Source organism: Mesocricetus auratus, unplaced genomic scaffold, assembly GCF_017639785.1.
Source record: "Mesocricetus auratus isolate SY011 unplaced genomic scaffold, BCM_Maur_2.0 Super-Scaffold_100011, whole genome shotgun sequence".
In the NCBI taxonomy this organism is placed as follows: Eukaryota; Metazoa; Chordata; class Mammalia; order Rodentia; family Cricetidae; genus Mesocricetus; species Mesocricetus auratus.
The window spans coordinates 2,633,556-2,653,946 of record NW_024429195.1 but is presented as its reverse complement, the minus strand read 5'-3'; the positions used below and the strand labels follow the sequence as shown (position 1 = coordinate 2,653,946).

General features: G+C 42.0%; 1 protein-coding gene and 1 long non-coding RNA gene across 3 annotated transcripts in view; one reads left to right on the top strand and one right to left on the bottom strand.

Moving 5' to 3' along the window:
• Positions 1-9,558, top strand: part of LOC121143148 (vomeronasal type-2 receptor 1) — a 33,910-nt gene extending 24,352 nt beyond the window's left edge. The window contains exons 5-6 of the mRNA XM_040754346.1: positions 5,998-6,121; positions 7,529-9,558. Of these exons, the coding sequence (XP_040610280.1) occupies positions 5,998-6,121; positions 7,529-8,511 (1,107 nt within the window). The 3' untranslated portion in view covers positions 8,512-9,558. The remainder of the gene's footprint in view (positions 1-5,997; positions 6,122-7,528) is intronic.
• LOC121143149 lies at positions 5,572-13,969 on the bottom strand. 2 transcript variants are annotated; one of them, XR_005880274.1, is made up of 3 exons: positions 6,828-7,150; positions 6,435-6,696; positions 5,572-6,318 (listed from the first exon to the last, which is right to left on the bottom strand). It is a non-coding gene; the product is annotated as an uncharacterized LOC121143149 (long non-coding RNA). The 2 variants fall into 2 exon arrangements; XR_005880275.1 differs by lacking the exons at positions 6,435-6,696; positions 6,828-7,150 and adding an exon at positions 13,931-13,969.
• Between the last annotated feature and the right edge of the window lie 6,422 nt (positions 13,970-20,391).

The following is a 20,391-nucleotide window of genomic DNA, read 5'->3' as shown; positions in this document are numbered from 1 at the left end:
GAATCTCTGCTTACAAGGCTGTTTTATATATGGATGCATATACCTGTTAAAGAGTCTTAAGTATCCATTTAAAAAAAAACAAACAAACCCTACATTGAGATGTTAAATGAGAAAGAGTTGGGTTTAAAACTTTCAAAATTCTTTATAAAATTGTCCCAAGAAATAACAGATTGTGATTCTTTGTATTTATTTTTGTGTAAATTGCTTACGAAAGGCAGGCTATTTTCACTGCTATTATTATTGTTATTGCTATTATTATTTATCACCATATTATTATTATTTTGATGGGGATTGCACTGAATTTGTAGATTGCTTTTGGCAAGATTGCCATTTTTACTATGTTGATCCCACCAATCCGAGAGCATGGGAAATCTTTCCATTTTCTGGTATCTTCTTTAATTTCTTTCTTTAAAGACTCTAAGTTCTTGCTATACAGGTCTTTCACCTGTTTGGTTAGAGTTACCCCAAGATATTTTATGTTGTTTGTGGCTATTGTAAAGGGTGGCATTTCTCTGATTTCTTCTCAATCCTTTTATCGTCTGTATATAGTAGGGCTACTGATTTTTTTGAGTTAGTTTTGTATCCTGCAACTTTGTTGAAGGTATTTATCAGCTGAAAGAGTTCCCTGGTAGAGATTTTAGGATCACTTATGTAAACTATCATATCATCTGCAAATAGTGAAAGTTTGACTTCTTACTTTCCAATTTGTATCCCCTTGATCTCCTTTTGTTGTCTTATTGCTCTAGGTAGAACTTCAAGTACAATATTGAAGAGATATGGAAAGAGTGGACACCCTTGTCTTGTTCCTGAATTTAGAGGAATCGTCTTGATTCTCTCGATTTAGTTTGGGGTTGGCTGATGGTTTGCTGTATATTGCTTTTATTATGTTCAGGTATGTTCCTGTTATCCCTGATCTCTCCAGGACCTTTGTCATGAAGGTGTTAGATTTTGTCGTAGACTTTTTCAGCATCCAGTGAGATGATCATGCGGTTTTTCTTTTGAAGTTTGTTTATATGGTTGCATTGATAGATTTTCTTATGTTGAACCACCTCTGCATCCCTGTGATGAAGCCTACATGACTATGGAGGATGATTTTTCTGATATGTTCTTGGATTCCATTTTGCCAACATTTTATTGAGTATTTTTGTGTCAATGTTCATGTGTGACATTGGTCTGCAGTTTTCTTTCTTAGTCTTATCTTTGTGTGGCTAGGTTACCGAGGTAATTGTAGTCTCATAAAAAGAGTTTGGCAGTGATCCTTCTACTTCTATTTCATGGAACAGTTTGAGGAGTACTGGTATTAGCTCTTCTTTGAATTTCTGGTAGAATTCTGCACTGAAACCATCTGGCCTTGGCCTTTTTTTGGTTGGGAGAGTTTTGATGACTGTTTCTATTTCATTAGGGGTTTTAGGTCTATTTAAATTGTTTACCTATTCTTGATTTAATTTTGGTAAGTGATATCTATCCATTTCCTTTAAATTTTTGAATTTTGTGGATGACAGGTTTTCAAAGTATGACCTGATGATTCTCTGGATTTTCTCAGTGTCTGTTGTTATATCCCCCTTTTCATTTCTTATTTTGTTAGTTTGAATGCTCTCTCTCTTACTCTCTGCCTTTTGGTTAGTTTGGATAAAGGTTTGTATATCTTGTTGATTTTCTCAAAGAACCAGCTAGCTCTTAGTTTCCTTGATTCTTTGTATTGTTTTCTTTATTTTGACTTTATTGATTTCAACTCTTAATTTGATTATTTCCTGGCATCTACTCCACCTGGGTGATTTTGCTTCTTTTTGTTATAGAGCTTTCGATTGTGCTGTTAATTCTCTAGTGTGACTATTCTCCAGTTTCTTCATGTGGGCACCTAGTGCTATGAACTTTCCTCTTAGCACTGCTTTCAAAGTGTCCCACAAGTTTGGTTATGTTGTGTCTTCGTTCTCATTGATTTTAGGAAGTCTTTAATTTCTTCTTTTTATTTCTTCCTCCACCCAGGAATGGTGTAATTATGTATTGTTCAATTTCCATGACTTGGTAGGGTTTCTACAGTTTGTGCTGTTGTTGAGTTCTACCTTTAAAACATGGTGGTCTGATACAATACAGGGGGTTATTCTAATTTTTTTTTTTTGGTTTTACGAGACAGGGTTTCTCTGTATTGTTTTGGAGGCTGTTGGTCCAGCCCGGCCTCGAACTCACAGGGATCCACCTGCCTCTGCCTCCCAAGTTCTAATTTTTTTTAATCTGTTGAGATTTGATATGATGCCAAGAATGTGGTCGATTTTAGAAAAGGTTCTTTTGTGTTTGGATGGAATGTTCTATAAATGTCTGTTAAACCCAATTGGGTCATAACTTCTGTTAGTTTCCTGTCTGGTGGTCCTGTCTAGTGGTGAGAGTGGGGTGTTGAAGTCTCCTACTATAACTGTGTGAGATCTTATGTGTGATTTGTGTTTTAGTAGTGTTTCTTTTATGAACCTGGGCGCCTTTGTATTTGGGGCATAGATGTTCAGAATTGAGACTTTATCCTGATGGATTTTTCCTGTGATGAATTTGAAATGATCTTCTTCATCTCTTTTGATTGATTTTAGTTTGAAGTCTAATGTGTTAGATATTATGATTGCTACACCAGCTTGTTTCTTGGGTCTATTTGATTGGAAAATCTTTTCCCAACCCTTGACTCTGAGGTAATGCCTGTCTTTGAAGGTGAGGTGTATTTCTTGTATGCAGCAGAAGGATGGATTCTGTCTTCATATCTATTTTGTTAGCCTGTGTCTTTTTATAGGTGAGTTAAGACCATTGATATTGAGGGATATTAATGACCGTTGATTGCTGATTCTTGCTTGTTTTGGATTTGTTTTTGGTGGTGGTATTGTGTGTGAGTTTTCCCCCCTATTTCTGGCTTTTGGTGAAGTAAGATTATCTATTGCCTATATTTTTCTGAGTGTAGTTGACTTCCTTGGGTTGGAGTTTTCCCTCCAGAACCTTCTGTAGGGCTGAATTTGTAGATATGTATTGTGTAAATCTGGGTTTGCCATGGAATATCTTGTGTTCTCCATCTATAGTGATTGAGAGTTTTGCTGGGTATAGTAGTCTGGGCTGGCATCCATGATCTATTAGTGTTTGTAGAATATCTATCCAGGACCTTCTGGCTTTCAGGGTTTCCATGGAGAAGTTGGGTATAGTTCTGATAGGTCTGCCTTTATATGTTACGTGGCCTTTTTCCTTCGCTGCTCTTAACAGCCTTTCTTTACTCTATATGCTTGGTGTTTTGACTATTTATGTGGCGAGAGGATTTTTTTTCTGATCCAGTCTGATGTTCGATAAACTTCTTGCACTTTCAGAGGCATGTCCTTCTTCAGGTTGGGAAGTTTTCTTCCATGATTTTGTTGAATATGTTTTCTGCACCTTTGAGGTGCATTTCTTTACCTTCTTCTATACCTAATAATCTTAGGTGTGGTCTTTTCACGGTGTCCCATATTTCCTGGATATTTTGTGATAAGGATTTGTTGGGTTTAAGATATTCTTTGGTTGATGAATCTATTTCCTCTAGTTTATCTTGAGTGTCTGATATTCTCTCTTCCATCTCTTGTATTTTGTTGGTTATGCTTGTATCTGTGGTTCCTGATCGTTTACCCAGCTTTTCTATTTCCAGCACTCCCTCAGTTTGTGTTTTCTTTTTTGTCTCTATTTCAATTTTCTGGTCTTGAACCATTTGCATTGTTTCCTCCATCAGTTTGATTGTTTTTTTTCTTGGCTTTCTTTAATAGATTTGTTGATTTCTTGTATTGTTTGGTTTGATTTTTCTTCCATTTCCTTAAGGGATTTTCTCATATCTTCTTTGAAGGCCTCTATCAATTTCATGAAGTTTTTAAAAACATCATTCTCTTCTGTTTCATCTGAGTTGGGATGTTCATGTCTTGGTGTTGTAGATTCCTTAGACTCTGGTGGTGTCATGTAAGACTTTCTGTTGTCATATGTGTTCCTAAACTATCATCTTCCCATCTCTTCTTCCAGGGGTATAAGTGGGGTCTCTTCCACTTCTGGTAGGTATGAGTTCAAGAGTCTATCCTCTTCTCTCTCCCAGAAGCACTAGCTTTACACTGGCTGGCTCACTCTACTGGGGGGTGGAGGGGAAAGGCAGGAATGGTGACTGATTCTGGATGCTTTCGGCTGCCTCCAGGTCCCTCTGCAGGATTTGGTGGCCAGTAGGATCTGGTGGCCTCTGCAGGACAGGGGACTCAAAGAGGGAGATGTTGGCTGGAGGAGGCCCTGGCACTCACCACTCTACTGGAGGGAGGAGGGGGAAGGCCAGGAGTCATTTTTTTGGCTATGTTCTTTAAACAGAATAATAGTCATAGATTTTCCCCTAGGCCCATGACCTATCTAGTCTCAGGCTCTTGGCTACTTCAGTAGTATTAGGTATGAGTTCTGTGTCATGGTGTGGGCCTTAAGTCCAATCAAAAAGTGGTTGGCTATTTTCATGACATTTGTGTCCCTATTGCATTAGTATAATTTGCAGGGAGTTTGATGCTATAGATCATAGGGTTTGTACCTAGGTGCTAATGATGATTCCTTCTCATCACTAGCAGCATGCAGAATATATTCTAGGACCACAGATGCTAGTAAATAGGGGTGAAGCTTCTAGTTGGGCACCAGGTTGACTTTTCTGGTTTTGACAAAAGGGCCTGACCATTAGATTGTGAAGGGAAACTAATGGCCTTGGCAGTAGCCTGTGGTATTTGAGAGTCCATGAGATCACTCAGGCCAACAGGGATATATGCCCAAGAGGAGCCCATCAGGTTTTAAGAGCCAGAGGTGGTAGATGACCCCCAGGAGTGACTCTTCCAGCCACAACATGCCTGACGTGTATGTAAACTCACAGAGGCTGAGGCACCACTCATAGGAACTGTTTAAGTCCAATGATATCCCAGAACTGAGAGAGGAAGTGGGTATCATGTCCATCCCTTACCAAAATGTTATTTTCAATTGAAACATTCTGGCAAAAGGAAAATCAATTTTCTCCAGAGGATTGTCACTGAAGTAAATGACCAATACAAGATGAACTCCATGGTGCACACGTGTGTGTGTGTGTGTGTGTGTGTGTGTGTGTATGAGAGAGAGTGTGAGAGAGTGTGTGTGTGTGTGTGACAGAGAGAAAGAGAAAGAGAGAGAGAGAGTTGGATGAGGGGTTTCTAAATTTTGTTTTGGAATTTGTTCTGTCTTACTGATTTTTGTTGGTTTTGATTTTCATTTTTTGCTTTCTTACAAAAACATGAGGTTAGGTTGGTAGGGAGGGGGATAGATCTGGGAAGAGTTGAGAAGGGGGTAAAACACCACCGAAATACACTGTATGAAAAAGTTAAGTAAAAAGAAACACCCTCACACCCCCAGATTAAAATACAAATTTATCTGCAAATATCATTATTATTCTGTATTTCCAAGTGTAAAATTCTTGTCTGAGAAAGGGACAAGTACAAAACTTTCTAACGCAACTTAGCAAGAAAAAAATTCCTAGATTATCCCTTTTCTGCAATTTCTTTATACCTTTCCAATTTCCTCCCTTGAACTTTTACTTTTTTTTTGTTTTCCTACCACTTAGGAAATATGTTTACTTTTAATATTATGTTGAAATGAGTTTGCTGAGAGGAAACGTGTTTCATGTTTTCAGGATGATTATTGAAGTTTTAAGTTCTCCTAAAACGGAAACAGACTTAGCCAATCGTCCTGACTGTGATGCCAGCTCGGTCTTGGTCACCAAGATCTCAAAGAACCGTCATTAGAGTTAGTGTGGCATTTCCAGAGTCAGTCACAGGATGGTTCTTCAGCAGAAGTTGTTTCTAGGCTCCCCGTATTGTCATGTTAGTCTTCCATCTCCGCTCACCATCCTGGGTTCATCTCCTTGATAAACAGGACCCACAGCTCCCGGGAAACACAGTTGGGAACTTTCTCAGTTACGCCAGTGGAAAAGTTTCAAGGCTTTGTTCCACCCACTGTCTTTGTCTTTGCTAGCTTCCCTACTCAGTCTGCACAGATGTGTGTCGTCCAGGGACCCGGAAGGGGATTCGCCAGGGGCAACCCATATGCTGCTTCGATTGCATCCCGTGCGCTGATGGGTACGTGTCAGAGAAACCAGGTAGGTGCTGTCACTTTCTCATCAGTCCTACAGTGACTAGATTAAACATTTCCAGACAAAAGAGGTCCTTAGAAGTGCTTCTTACAAAAGACGGAGGCAGTGTACGGCAAAAATGACTAACGTCTATCAAATCATTGAACATTCTGTGCAGGGTGGATAGAGGATAAAATTGTCTTTCACTTCTGAAACCCCTGTAGCTGGGAAAGACAGACAATCATGAAGTCCATAAGAAACATCAAACAAAATATATAAGGTGTGAAATATGAGTAAATTCATAAAACTCTTAATAGTCTGAAATAGTCTCAAGACTAACCGCAGTTGGAGAAGAGTCACCCGCTTGTCTTTAGGTTCTAAGCAGGGAGAGCACGCGTGGACTGAGCAGCTGCTGCTACATGGACGCCTGCAACAGCTCGCTCAATCGCTGCTCTCTGGGGCTGACTTAGTTCGGTTTTCTGAAGTGTGATGCAGCAGGCTTATTTATGTTTCTACTTTGCGTTGTTGTTGCTGTTCTTGAAGGAACAAAAATGGCTTGTCACATGTCCCTTAAGAGTAACCGTGTAAAAAGATAAAATGATCTGCAAAGAAAATAAGCACCATGTAATGTGCACAGCTCCCTGGCTACAGGTCCCCAGTCTCCACCCAGAATTCCATCCAGAGATGCCCAGACCAGGAGCCAGAGTGACTGAAAGGAAACCCCAGTCTTTACCTGGGTCTTTACATTAATGTTGAGTAGACCCATTCCATCCTTGGCCACAACTCCACCTCAAGTAGCTTTTTCTTGTTCACCAGTTCTCCCTCTTAGAGCCTCCATCAATCCAGTCTCAGTTTTCTTATCCTCAGGGACCAGAGTTGGTGGTTTTGTTTTGCATCCTACCCTCATCCTCACCACTCATTCAAAGGAGCACCTGGAGTTGGGGACATTTGAGTGGTACATACATGATTCTCCTCCACAAAGGGATACTGAATGAGAGACTGAAAACACGAGGGGTTCAACCAGCTGTGTCCAGTCCTTTTGACTGCCTCACCTCAGTAGCTGTGACTTCCTCGCTGATGGGTAGTTTTGGGGTTAATAAGGAACCATGCCTCTCTCCTCAATATATAGTTATAGGAGAAAGAAAGGAGCACATCACTGGAAAAGGCCAACTCAAGAAAGCTGGGATTGGGAAGATGCTCAATTCCTAAAATTGAAAACAAGTCTCAATCTGTCACAGCATCTGCGGGCACCAAGGCTATCTTCCCACTACTAATTTTAAGATCTCATCACACACACACACACACACACACACACACACACACACACACACACACACACACACACCTTGCTCAAGTCTTTAACTGTCCTGGACTGTTCACAGTTAGAATTGACAACTGGATGACCTTGCGGTCAACTCTGCTCTTTCTCAATAGGTCAAAGGGAATGTGATGCCTGTGGGGAAGATGACTGGTCCAACGCACAGAAGAGCAAGTGTGTGCCCAAGGAGGTGGAGTTCCTGGCTTATGAGGAGGCCCTGGGCTTCACCCTTGTCATCCTCTCCATCTTTGGGGCACTCGTGGTCTTGGCGGTCACTGTGGTGTATGTGATCTACAGGCATACTCCCTTGGTGAAGGCCAATGACCGGGAGCTGAGCTTCCTCATTCAGATGTCTCTGGTCATCACAGTGCTCTCATCCATGCTCTTCATAGGCAAGCCGGTGAACTGGTCCTGCATGGCCCGCCAGGTCACTCTGGCGCTAGGATTCTGCCTATGTCTGTCTTCCGTTCTCGGAAAGACCATTTCACTCTTTTTTGCCTACAGGATCTCCAAATCCAAAACTAGACTAATATCCATGCACCCCATTATTAGAAAACTCATAGTGCTGGTCTGCGTTTTAGGGGAGATTGGCATATGCTTGGCTTACTTGCTGTTGGAGCCTCCCAGGATGTTCAAGAACATTGAAACTCAAAATGTAAAGATCATCTTCGAGTGCAACGAAGGCTCTATAGAGTTTCTGTGCTCCATATTTGGGTTTGATGTCCTTTTGGCCTTGCTGTGTTTTCTAACGACCTTTGTGGCTCGCCAGCTGCCAGACAACTACTATGAAGGGAAATGCATCACTTTTGCGATGCTGGTCTTCTTCATTGTCTGGATCTCTTTTGTTCCTGCTTACCTGAGCACCAAAGGCAAATTCAAAGTGGCCGTGGAAATATTTGCCATTTTGGCATCCAGCTATGGCTTGTTAGGCTGCATATTTCTTCCCAAGTGCTTCATTATTTTGCTGAGGCCAAAGAGGAACACCGAGGAGACTGTTGGTGGGAGAGTCCCCACCGTAGACAGGAGCATCCAGCTGACCTCGGCGTCTGTGAGCAGTGAGCTTAACAACACCACAGTGTCCACTGTTCTGGATGAGTAGAGTCGGGAGTTGCATGTGACATGAAGAGCTTGATGATGGCCTGGCTCAAGCTTCCCTTTAAGGTTGCTCCTGAAGCCTCTGCTTGCTGCTGCTCTGGGGAAATATTAGTTTGTGGCTGTGTTAGTGTAAGGTTAAAATGTCATGAATGAAATTTCATTCTGTGACATGCCCTTTAGCATGGATTGGAATGCCATTTATTTTTGAAACTGGAAACTATTTCATTAGAATTTTAAGGTAGAGCATGTGCATCAACGGAATGTATCAAAAATGGTAGCAGCGTGGCCCATGGATATTTTTCTTATGTAGTGAGTATCTGTTCTAGATGTTTGCATTAAGTAAAAACGCATGAATAGGACAAAGAGAGACCTTTTCTCATCCTGTTGATGCCTCTCTGACGTAGACTGTGCTATTTCTTAAATTAACGTCTGTGATGGATGGGGAGACAGCTTGCTTGTTAAGAGCGCTGGCAGCTCTTCCAAATGACCTATGTTCAGTTCCCAGCACCGACATGGTGGCTCACAACTGTTCGCAACTGTAGTTCCAGGGAGCCCATCCTGTCTTATCAAGTCTCTGGCAAACAGGCTAGCATGTATTACACAAATGTGCATGCAGGCAGACCGCTACTACACATAAAATAAAGAAACTACCACTCTGAAATCTTCCCGCGGAGAAGTAGCTTTAGTGAACTCTTGGAAGATAATTTGTGCTTTGAAGGACTCTGCATATCAGTCAGATTGAGGGGACTGAAATTGTTAATACTGATAAATTTTTATTGATGAAGTTCATTTTCTCCTTAAGCTATTAATGAGAACAGATTAGTTTCTATGAGGCAAGATATGATCCTGCTCCAGAATTTCCTGGAAGAGATTAAATTGTAACATGTCTGAGTTTCAAGACATTCCTCTGCTTGAGAAATAAATACAAAGGGAGTATTGAGCCTGACTTTTAAGTAGATTACATGGTAACAACCCTTGGCAAAGGAAGCAAGTGTTCACCTAGACCAGGAGCAGAATGCAATTTTTTTTGATATTTCTAATTTTAGAAATAAGTTTATTTTACATATCTATCCTCCAGTTTTTCCCTCTCTCCCATCCTCTCATGCCCCCGCAGCGAACCCCCACCCCATCCCCACCCACTCCGCAAGGATAGTTAGACCACAGGGGATCATCAGTGTCTGTCACATCATTTGGGGGAGGGCCTAGGCCCGCCTCTGTGTATCTGGGCTGAAATAGTATCTCTTCATAGGGAATGGGCTCCCAAAGTCCATTTGTGCAGTAGGAATAAACACTGGCTCCACTGCTAGAGGGTCCATAGAATGCCCAGGCCTCCTAGCTGGCACCCACATTCAGAGGGCTTGGTTCAGTCCCATGCTGGTTCCCCAGCTTTACGACTAGAGTCTCTGTGCTCTCACTAGGTCAGGTCAGCTGGTTCTGTGGGTTTCTCCAGCACGGTCTTGTCTCCTTTGCTCATCCCTCCTCCTTCTCTGTGGCTGGATGCCAGGCGTATGGCTCAGTGCTTAGCTGTGGGTGCCTGCAAGACTTTTTAAAGAGATTTTTAAAAATGATGTACAGTGATAAATAATCTACCCTCTGATTATACAGTACTGGAACTTATTTCCCATAAGTAAATGTAATAAACATCTTTTCAGTCTCCTTGGTGTGAAACTTAATGACCTTCATGTATTCACACGCGTATGAGTTAAATGTGTTGCAAACATAACTTACAGAAAGGTGGGTAGTCTAAAACTGCATGTGTACATTGGGCTTGAGAAGAACAACTAGAAGATGCTGTTTTCAAGCGAGCTTAAAGCAGATGCAGATAAGGAGGAAATTGGGAATGGGCTGGATTGGGGTATATGGTGTGAAATTCCCAAATATCCAATAAAAATTATGTTATAAAATGAGTTATGTGTATAGTTTTATTTTAATATGGGCAGTTAATCCAGATAGTTCTTTTTTTCCAAGCAAAAAGTGTAAATCCCCTGCTGATAATCCTATGCTCATGTTCACCTGGGCTCATGTACCTCTCTTGTAACTAAGTCAACAATCCCCTTATGAAGAGTGTTCCTGTCCACATGGGCCTGCCTGTATAGGTTACGTAAGAACTGAAATGTGACTAGAATGAAAACATTTTCAAAAATTCGTCCTTGGCTGTTTGTATTTAGAAAATAAAAATTAGCCGGGCGGTGGTGGCGCACACCTTTAATCCCAGCACTCGGGAGGCAGAGGCAGGCAGATCTCTGTGAGTTCGAGGCCGGGCTGGACTGACAGCCTCCAAAACAATACAGAGAAACCCTGTCTCGTAAAACCAAAAAAAAAAAAAAAAAAAAAAAGAAAGCAAATAAAAATTAAGCACAGGTTAGACCTAAATTAGTGTGAAACAGATGTTGGGTTAGGAAGAAACCTCTGGATGCTATCATAAGCAGAGTGAAGACTGGAAGTCACTGTACTCAACATTGACCTTTCAGGGGACGGGAGAAATAGGGATTGAGAAGGGTGAGTTTGCTTCTTTGCCTTCCAGAGCTTTCAGTTGTCCTGTTAATTCACTAGTGTGGGATTCTTTTCTTTATGAAGGCACTTAGTGCTACGGACTTTCCTCTCAGCACTGCTTTCATTGTGTCCCATAAGTGTGGGTATGCTCTGAGGTCATTTTCATTAAATTTTAGGAAGTCTGTTGTTAAGAGAATCTTTTTCTTTTGCTAGCCGCTTTGGTTTATCCCGTCAGTCACCTGGGCTCTGCCGCGCCAGCCTGGTTCTAGATCCGCATGAGTCCCAAATAAACATACAGGAGGCTATATTAATTATGAAGCTGTTGGCCTTGTTTGTCTCTTACTGGATAGCTCTGCCTTAAGTAATTACCTCATAATTGTTAATCTAAGTATGTTTCTTACCGGAGAATAGTTCCCGGCGTCCTACCCCCATGGTGTCACATGTTGACTCCCTTGTCTTTCTCCTTCCCAGAGTTCTCCTGGACTCCTAGTCCCTCCTATCTAGGTTTCCTATAGGCTCAACAGTACTTTATTGACAAATGCACAGGACTTCCCCCAACATCTCCTCTTTTCTGTTTAAACAAAAAGAAAGGTCTTAACTTTGACATAGTCAAATCATATATAACAGAACAGTTATCAAGTAAGAATACAGTTGTAATATTTTGTCTATCAACATTTAGCAAGATTTAAAGAAAATATCATCCATCCCATCCTTGTGAGTACAAAGTCCTATATGTAGCTTTTCTTTTATCATAACTAAGGAAAACTATAATTATAACTATCTGTCTTCAACTCCATCAAAGACCACAGAAGGATAATATATAAACACTAGGATTGACAGAGACATCTTGCTATCTGGACAGTCACCCAAAGTTCCTCTGTATTGTCCGGGCATCCATCTTCAGCCCATAGGCCACAATGTGTCTGGAACACTTCTCAGCAAAGCAGGAAATTTCAAAACTGTCCATCTGCATCAGCAGTCTGTCAGTCATTTTTCTGTGTCCTGCAGAAAGTCTCGTAGACTCTTCATGAAGCAGGAACCCTGTAAGACTGAGTTCAGCAGTCACTTTCCTGTGGGTCCTGCATGTCCAGATTATACAACAACATTCAAGCAGTACAGGCAAGAGCAGTTTCTTGCCCAAATGGCTAATCTTGCCATGTTGAAAGCAAACTCCATAACAAGTTTCTTCGATGCCCATCTTCCTCTCAGACGTAATTGGTGCTGCCAGGAGCAGACATTTCTCATTGTCAAGAAAAACCCTAAACCATTTTAAAATGCCATTTTCTGAAGGTCTTTGAAAGGTTTGAAGACTATCTGTCTGTCTCAAATATTATCTCTATATATCTAGAAAACCTAACTTACCTAACTATAAATTCTAGCTATTATAAGTAACTATCTATAGTCTGTATTCAATTATGCATTATGTTTTAAAAGATCAGTATAAGCACAATACTTAATCAAGAGGAGAAATATAAGCATCATAAAATTGACCTTGATTTTGTCTCAATAAATGAAAAACAATACCCATACCATAATTCCCCTTTTTACCATTAAAAAGATTGGCTGTGATCATTAGCCAATTATAAACAATCCCATTTAAATGAAAACAAAGATTTATAAACAAGATGGGAATTGGGACGTCGCTCATTCCAAACTGCTTCCTGCTGGAAGGGGGCGCTGTTTATACCATGGGGATCATGACAAAACTCAGAAACCTGTATAAGTCCATATTATCCGGGTCTGTAAGACTGCATCATCTTCGCTGTTTCGATTGGTGGAACACCTGGTCCACTGCTTCCGGGGGTCTTGGTTCATCAAACCACAAAAGCCTGGAAGGAATCCTTAGCTTTTCATTTTCTGTAGAAACATAAATAAAAACTCCTTTTCCAAGTAACATATCCTTACCCTTAAATTTTGAAGTCAAGGCATTTTTAAAAGATAGAAGTTGGATTAATTCAGCAGCATTTATAATCAAGTGTACTTTAGCAGCAGTTCCTTCCTGAGCAAGCAAAAAACTGAAAAACACAATAGTGTACAGTATCCAGACTCTCTGTGTATTTTCCATCTTTGTGTGGCTTATTTATTTATCTATTTTTATTATTACTCTATTTCTTTCACTTCTGTTTATTTTTCTCTGAGACAGGGTTTCTCTTCGGAAACCTGCCTGCCTCTGGGCGTGCGCCACCACAATGCCAGCTTTTGCATTTATTTACCACTTTGCCGTTTCATTTTCTCTCTCAATCTCACGTATATTTTTAAACACATTGTAAACCTTTAGAGATTTTCTTCATCCAAGTCTGACTTTACTGTAAATCTTTATGTTTTTCTGGCCACGTGTCTTAACTGTAAAACCGCGGCTGTTTTAAACTGCCGTTTCAAGATGGCGGGCATAAGCGTGACTCCAGTTTACTGCCTCAGTCCATGCTGACATCCAGCAAAAGCTGCCACTTCCAGCTGTACGTATACACTTTTCAATCGTTAGCAGAGTCTCTTAAAACAACCTTGCTGTTTTTTTTTTTTTTTTATGCCGAGTCAGGAAGACTCCGGTAAGCAAGCCACGTGAATCTCGGCTTGTTGATAGCGAAACAGAGCACAACTGAGAAAATGCTGCTACCAAAATTCTGTGCTTCTCTCCGTTCTTCTGTTTCTAAAATTCCTTTAAAGCTTTTGTTATTTTGCGTGGAAATTCAGGATCCCAATCCTGACACCATTCTGTTAGGAGAAGCTTTTCCTTTGCTAGCTGCTTTGGTTTATCCCCCGCCAGTCGCCTGGGCTCTGCCGCGCCAGCCTGGTTCTAGATCCGCATCAGTCCCAAATAAACACACAAGAGGCTATATTCATTATGAAGCTGTTGGCCTTGCTTTTTTCTTACTGGCTAGCTCTGACTTAAGTATTTACCCCATAATTGTTAATCTAAGTATGTCTCTTACCGGAGAGGTTTCCGAGCTGCCTACCCCAATGGCGGTTACATCTCGACTCTCTTGTGTTTCTCCTACCCAGAATCCTCCTGGATTCCTAGCCCCTCCTATCTAGGTTTTCTATTGGCCAGACAGTACTTTATTGACAAATGCACAGGCAAATAACAGGACTTCCCCAACAGTCTGTTATTTCTTTCTTTATTTCTTCCTTGACCCAGTGGTCGTTCAGTTGATCATTGTTCAATTTCCAAGTGTTTGTGGGCTTTCTGAAATTAATGTTGCTGTTGAATTCTAGCTTTGAGCTGTGGTGATCTGATAGGGTGCAGGAGTTTATTCCAATTTTTTTTTTGTATCTGTTGAGGTTTGCTTTGTTACCGAGATATGTGGTTGATATTTTTGAGAAGGTTCCACGAGGTGCTGAAAAGTATATTCTTTTGTGTTTGGGTGAAATGTTCTATAGATGTCTCTTAAGTCTGTTTGAGTCATAACATCTGTTAGTTCCCTTATTTCTCTGTTAAGTTTCTGTCTGGTAGACCTGTCCAGTGGTGAGAGTGGGGTATTTCAGTCTCCCACTGTTAGTGTGTGGGGCTTAATTTGTGAATTAAGCTTTATTGATGTTTCTTTTACAAATACAGGAGCCCTTGTGTTTGGGGCATAAATGTTCAGAATTGATATTTTCTCTCGTTGGATTTTTTCCTGTGATGGATATGAAATGCCTTTCTTTATCTTTTTTGCTTGATTTTAGTTTGAAGTCTGTTTTGTTAGGTATGAGGATAGCTACACCAGCTTGCTTCTTAGGTTCATTTGATTGGAGATATTTTTCCCAACCCTTTACTCTCTTTCTGAGTTTGAGGTGTACTTCTTGTATGCAGCAGAAGGATGGATTCTGTTTTCGTATTCAATCTGTTGACCTGTGTCTTTTTATAGTTGAATTGAGATCATTCATATTAATGAATATTAATGACCAGAGATTGCTAGTTCCTGCTATTTTTGTTTTTGTTGTTGGTGATGGCATTGTGTTTTCAGTTCCCTTCTTTGGGGTTTGCTGCTGTAAACTCATCTATTTCCCGTGTTCTTGTGGATGTAGGTGATTTCCTTGGGTTGGTGTTTTTCCTTCTTGTACTTTTTGTAGGACTGAATTTGTGGATAGGTATTGTTTAAATTTGGTTTTATCATGGAATATCTTGTTTCCTCCATTTATGGTTACTGAAAGCTTTGCTGGGTAAATTAGTCTGGGCTGACATCTAGGGTCCCTTAGTAGCTGCATAACCTCTCACCAGGACCTTCTAGCTTTCACTGTTTCCTCTGAGAAGTCAAGTGTAATTCTGATGGGTCTGCCTTTATATGTTACCTGGTCTTTCTCCTTTGTAGCTCTTAATATTCTTTATTTATTTTGTAAGCTTGTTATTTTATTATGTGATAAAGGGACTTTTTTTTTTTGGTCCAGTCTATTTGGTGTTCTGTAAGCCTCTTGTATTTTCACAGGGATGTCTTTATTTAGGTTGGGGAAGTTTTCTTCCATGATTTTGTTGAATATATTTTCTGTGCCTTTGAGTTGGACTTCTCCTTCTTCTATCCCTATTATCCTTAGGTTCGGTCTTTTCATGGTGTCCAAGATTTCCTGCGTGTTTTGTGTTAAGGATGTGTTGCATTTAAAATTTTCTTTGACTGATGAGTCTATTTCTTCCAAGTTATCTTCAGTGCCTGAAATGCTCTCTTCCATCTCTTATATTCTGTTGATGATGCTTGCATCCGTAGTTCCTGACCATTTACCCAGATTTTTCATTTCCAGAATTCCTTCGGCTTGTGTTTTCTTTATTGCCTCTATTTCAGATTTCATGCCTTGAAAGACCTGTCTTGCTGGTCCCCTCCTTGTCCCTTCTGCTTCCACCTCCCATGCATTCCATTACTCTTTCTCTTTCCACCCCTCCTGCTTCCTTTAAGATTTCCTCATCATGCTGACAGCCCACTTTCTACTTGCAAACTGCATTCTGTTGGTTTGCTTACTGCAGCCAGACTGAAGGCAGCATTTGCTTTTGTCTTGACCATACAATCAAACAGTGCCATGTGACAGTTACTTCTGGGACTGAGTTTTTTGTTTTTTGTTTTTGTTTTTGTTTTGTTTTGTTTTTTTGCTATTTTCCTTTGTAGGTTTCAGTTCACTTTATAGCCCGGATTATCGTGGACATTGCCTTTCTCTCTGTGGCTAGCTTAGCGAAGAGGAAAGTAAATTTTGCCTTCGTTCCGACTAGTGACCTCTGACGAGTCTCTAAATAGGAAGACTTGCACCTCTGTGCTGACATGCTCAGCGCGGCTCCAGAAATGAGCACAACTGATGTCGAGGCATTGAAGAAAAGAGAAACACGGAGAGAGATGTGAATGTACAGGAATTTGGGAATCAGGTGGACTGGGCCCGCAGACACAAAGACCACAGCACCCCAGATGCTCAGCATGCTTATTATACGGTTGAGCGGGTTTCAGAGAGGTGAAGCCGCTACATACAACTGAACAAGGAGGTGTGGTTATCACATACAATGCGGCAGAGTTAATGGTATATAGTTGGATCAAGGAGACAGGTTAGCTAAATTTGGTAGGAGCAACCTCTGTAGGGGAGCAGTCTTCAGGCTATAAATATTCAGTGGGGAGAAAGTTGGGGTGTATATATCTCTGCATACAATGTCAACATTTGCACTTAGTCCCTGGAAGAATGCTTTGGCATCACTCCAAGCCTCATGCCCCCTCCTCCAGGGTCGGGGTTGGGGTAGGGGTGTGGTGGCTTTGGCGTTCCTCCATGGGCATGAAGTTCTGGGGTCCTTGGCACGGTTAGCTCATGTCAACAACACATATTTGTCCAGAACTCCATTGGCTCCTAAATCAGTGCAGCGGTCTGAACACTGACAGCTTTGCTGCTTGCTGATGCAAACAAGCAATTGGCAGCGAATGGTCAGGGTTCACAGGATCACCGACCAGGTCGCAGGATCTCAGAAAAATCTGCAATGTGCTTTGCCTGGAAGGGCAAGACAGGAAACAAGAAGAGTAGGCAAGGGAGGCAGAAGAGATAGAAAAAAAGGAGCTGCCTGTACAGTCAGGAGGACTTTGGGCTACATGGTGTACACACTGAGTGCATATAACTCACTAGAGTTCTGTACGGCATTTTATTCCTTTGGTTGACAGCCCAATCACTTCATATTATACTTACCTATCCTGTTCTGAACAAGCCATGCTTTGTTACTGTTACTGGGTAATGTAAAAGGTGTGTGTGTGTGTGTGTGTGTGTGTGTGTGTGTGTGTGCGGTGTGTGTGTGTGTGGTGTGTACGTATGTGTACCCATGACGCACATGCTTGTAGAGACCAGAGGATGACTTAGGAGTCATTTCAGAGGACCATCACCTACTGTACTTTTGATACGAGGCTTTCCATCCTAATTTTGGGACAGGATCCTTTATCGTTCTGGGGGTTCAGCCACTAGACCAGGATGGCTGGCTCGCAAGCTTTAAGGATCACCTGGCTTTAGCTTTTCCTAGCGTGCACCCCCAGGCCTGGCTTTTTCACATGGTTCTGGGGTTTGAACCTCTGCCTTCATGTTTGTAAGGGAAACACTACACCAGCTAAGCCATTCCCATCCTCGGTTGACATTTTTATTTATATTTATCTTTGCTGCTATCTTCATATTATGGTTGTTGTGAGGCATTGCTGGCTGGTCAGAGGCTGCGGTCTGTCATGGCCTGGCAGCTTTTCCCAAAAGTTCAGCAACATAGAGACTCCCTCCTTCCCTGGAGAAGGGCCCAGGGGACTGACTCAGTCTGAAAGCTGTCTCCAAGCCAGATGCCTGACTTACTTTTAGCTTGACCCTTGGCACAGATTCCTGATAGGAGCCTCCCTTGCCCCACATATGGTAACTGAGGCCAGGGCCCTTATGGTAGGAGTGTGCCACTTAATGCAAATTAGGGTTTATTCCCAGGCTCCCCAACCCTATATATTCCTTATACTCTGGAATAAAGTTGAGCTGATTCACGGGAGTCTGTCTCTCAGAAGGTTGTCTCTGCCTTACCCACAGCCAATCCTAACCCTGTTCCCCGCCTTCTACTTTCTCCCCCATTATGGACCAATGCAGCCAGCGAACCCGAGGAAGAGGCAGAGTCATAACGGTTTTAACCTCTTTTGTCCTAAGTCCAGGTTTTACATTTCCAGTAAGAAGTATTAGCTCTCACTGTCACAGGGCGAACACCGTCGACCCTCCTCACCTCGGGGATTTGTTTGCTGCATTTCTATAAACCCTTCCCTCCTCCTGGACCACACAGCAGTCTGTAGAGGGTCTTAGTCTGTGCTGACATGTGCGTAGAGACTTTGGCAAGACTGGGAATAGCGCTGTGGGTGCCACACAGCTTCTAGCTGCAGAATGATGCCTGGCTTGTCTCTTCCTGGTGCAGATAGAGGACCCTGAAAGAGAGAAAGGAGGAAATGACCGTGTCCGAAGCAGAAGTAATAGGCCAAAAATAAGTAGCAGAGACAATGAGGAGGTGTAACGGCACAAAAGGAGATGTGGTAGGCTTTACTTTGAAGTGTAGTGCCAAAACCACGCTCAGGCAGCTAAGGGATGCTCAGAGCAGGAGCAGCAGTCATTCCCAGGAAAGAGCACATCAGTTGTTTACTCAACACCAAATAGGCATCCCTGAAACATGCACATTCAGGTAACATGCGCAGAACAAGCAGGTTGTATTTATGTGTTATGTATACATACACATATATGTACATGTATGTATGTACCAATAATTAAAGGGAAAGGGTCATGATTTACAAAAAGAAAGAGCAAGGTGGGGGCTATCTGGGAGGGTTTGGAAGATGGGAAGGGCAGGGGCGAAATGATGTGATTATGTTATAATCTCGAAAAAGTACAAAAATGCCATGCTCATGATTATGCCGCAGACGGCGTCTGTTTGGGGACACCTTTGCTAGTTATACAAACAAGAGCCGGCTCTGAGGTATTATTAGCAAAGGGGAGCCAGAGACTCATTTGAGATCAGATTGTAATACAAGGACCTACGGAGAGATGCTGGCTATCACATGCATTCTTCCTGTTTTCATGCAGTCCGAGGAGCCCCATCAGGGAATGGTACCATCCATGGTGTGTTGTAGGGCAACAGTTTCTATCCCAACAGCCACACTTGAATAACCAGATCTGGACTTAGTATTTTTTAAAATTTATTTAAATTAAAAACAATCTTATTTTTACATACCAATCCCAGTTTCCTCTCCCTCCTGCCTCTCATGCTCTTCAACAACTCCCATCCCATCCCCTATCCACTCCCCAGGGAGGGTGAGGTCTTCCATGGGGGATCACAAAATCTGTCACATCGTTTGTGGCAGGACCTAGGTCCTCCCCCATGTATCTAGAATGAGAGAGTATCCCTCCATAGGTAATGGGCTCACAAAGCCCATTCGTGCACTAGGGGTACTGACGTTCCACTTCCAGAGGCTTCATAGACTACCCAGGCTTCCCAACTGACACCCATGTTCAGGGGTCCTGGTTTAGTCCTATGCTGGCCCCCCAGCTGTCAGACTGGGGTCTGTGAGCTGTTTCTGTGGGTTTTCCCAGCCTTGTCTTGACCTCTTTGCTCATCACTCCTCCTTCTCTACAACTGGATTCCAGGAGCTTGGTTCAGTGCTTAGCTGTGAATCTCTGCTTCTGCTTCCATCAGCTACTGAATGAAGGCTCTAGGATGGCATTTAAGGTAAGTCATCAATCTCATTATAGGGGAAGGACTTTTAAGGTAGCCTCTCCATTATTGCTTAGGTTGTTCGTTGAGGTCATCCTTGTGGATCTCTGGACATTTCCCTAGTGCCAGGTTTCTCTTTAAACCTGTAATGGCTCCCTCTATTAAGTTATCCCTTTTCTTGCTCTCCTTCTCTATGCTTTCCCCAACTCGATCTTCCTGATCCCTCATGTTCTCCTCCCCCCTGCTTTTCTCCTCTTCTCTTTCTCCTAATTCCTTCCCCACTCCTCCTCTCCCACCCCCTCCGGTGCTCCCAATTTGCTCAGGAGATCTTGTCCCTTTCCCCTTCTCCCGGGGACCACATATGCAGAGACTTAACATTAGTTGCAAATGCTCAATCGATAGCTCAGGCTTATGACTAGCTCTTACAATTTAAGCCATTTCTGTTGATCTGTGTATTACCATATGGCTCATGGTTCTACCTGCTCTCCAGCTTTTATTGCTCCCTCTGTGTCTCCTGGAGGCTCCACTGACTTCTCCCCTCTTCCTCCCAGCATTTCTGTTTGGCTGTCCTGCTTATGCTTTCTACCTGGATACCAGCTTCAGTTCTTCATTAACCAGTGAGAGTAATATATATTTACCGTGTGCAGAAGGATTATTTCATAGCAGTGGGTGGATCTTCCAATCTCAATTAAGGTATTTAAAATAATATCTTACAAGTATGCCCAGAGGTCTAGCTCCAAGATTCTGGATTCTGTC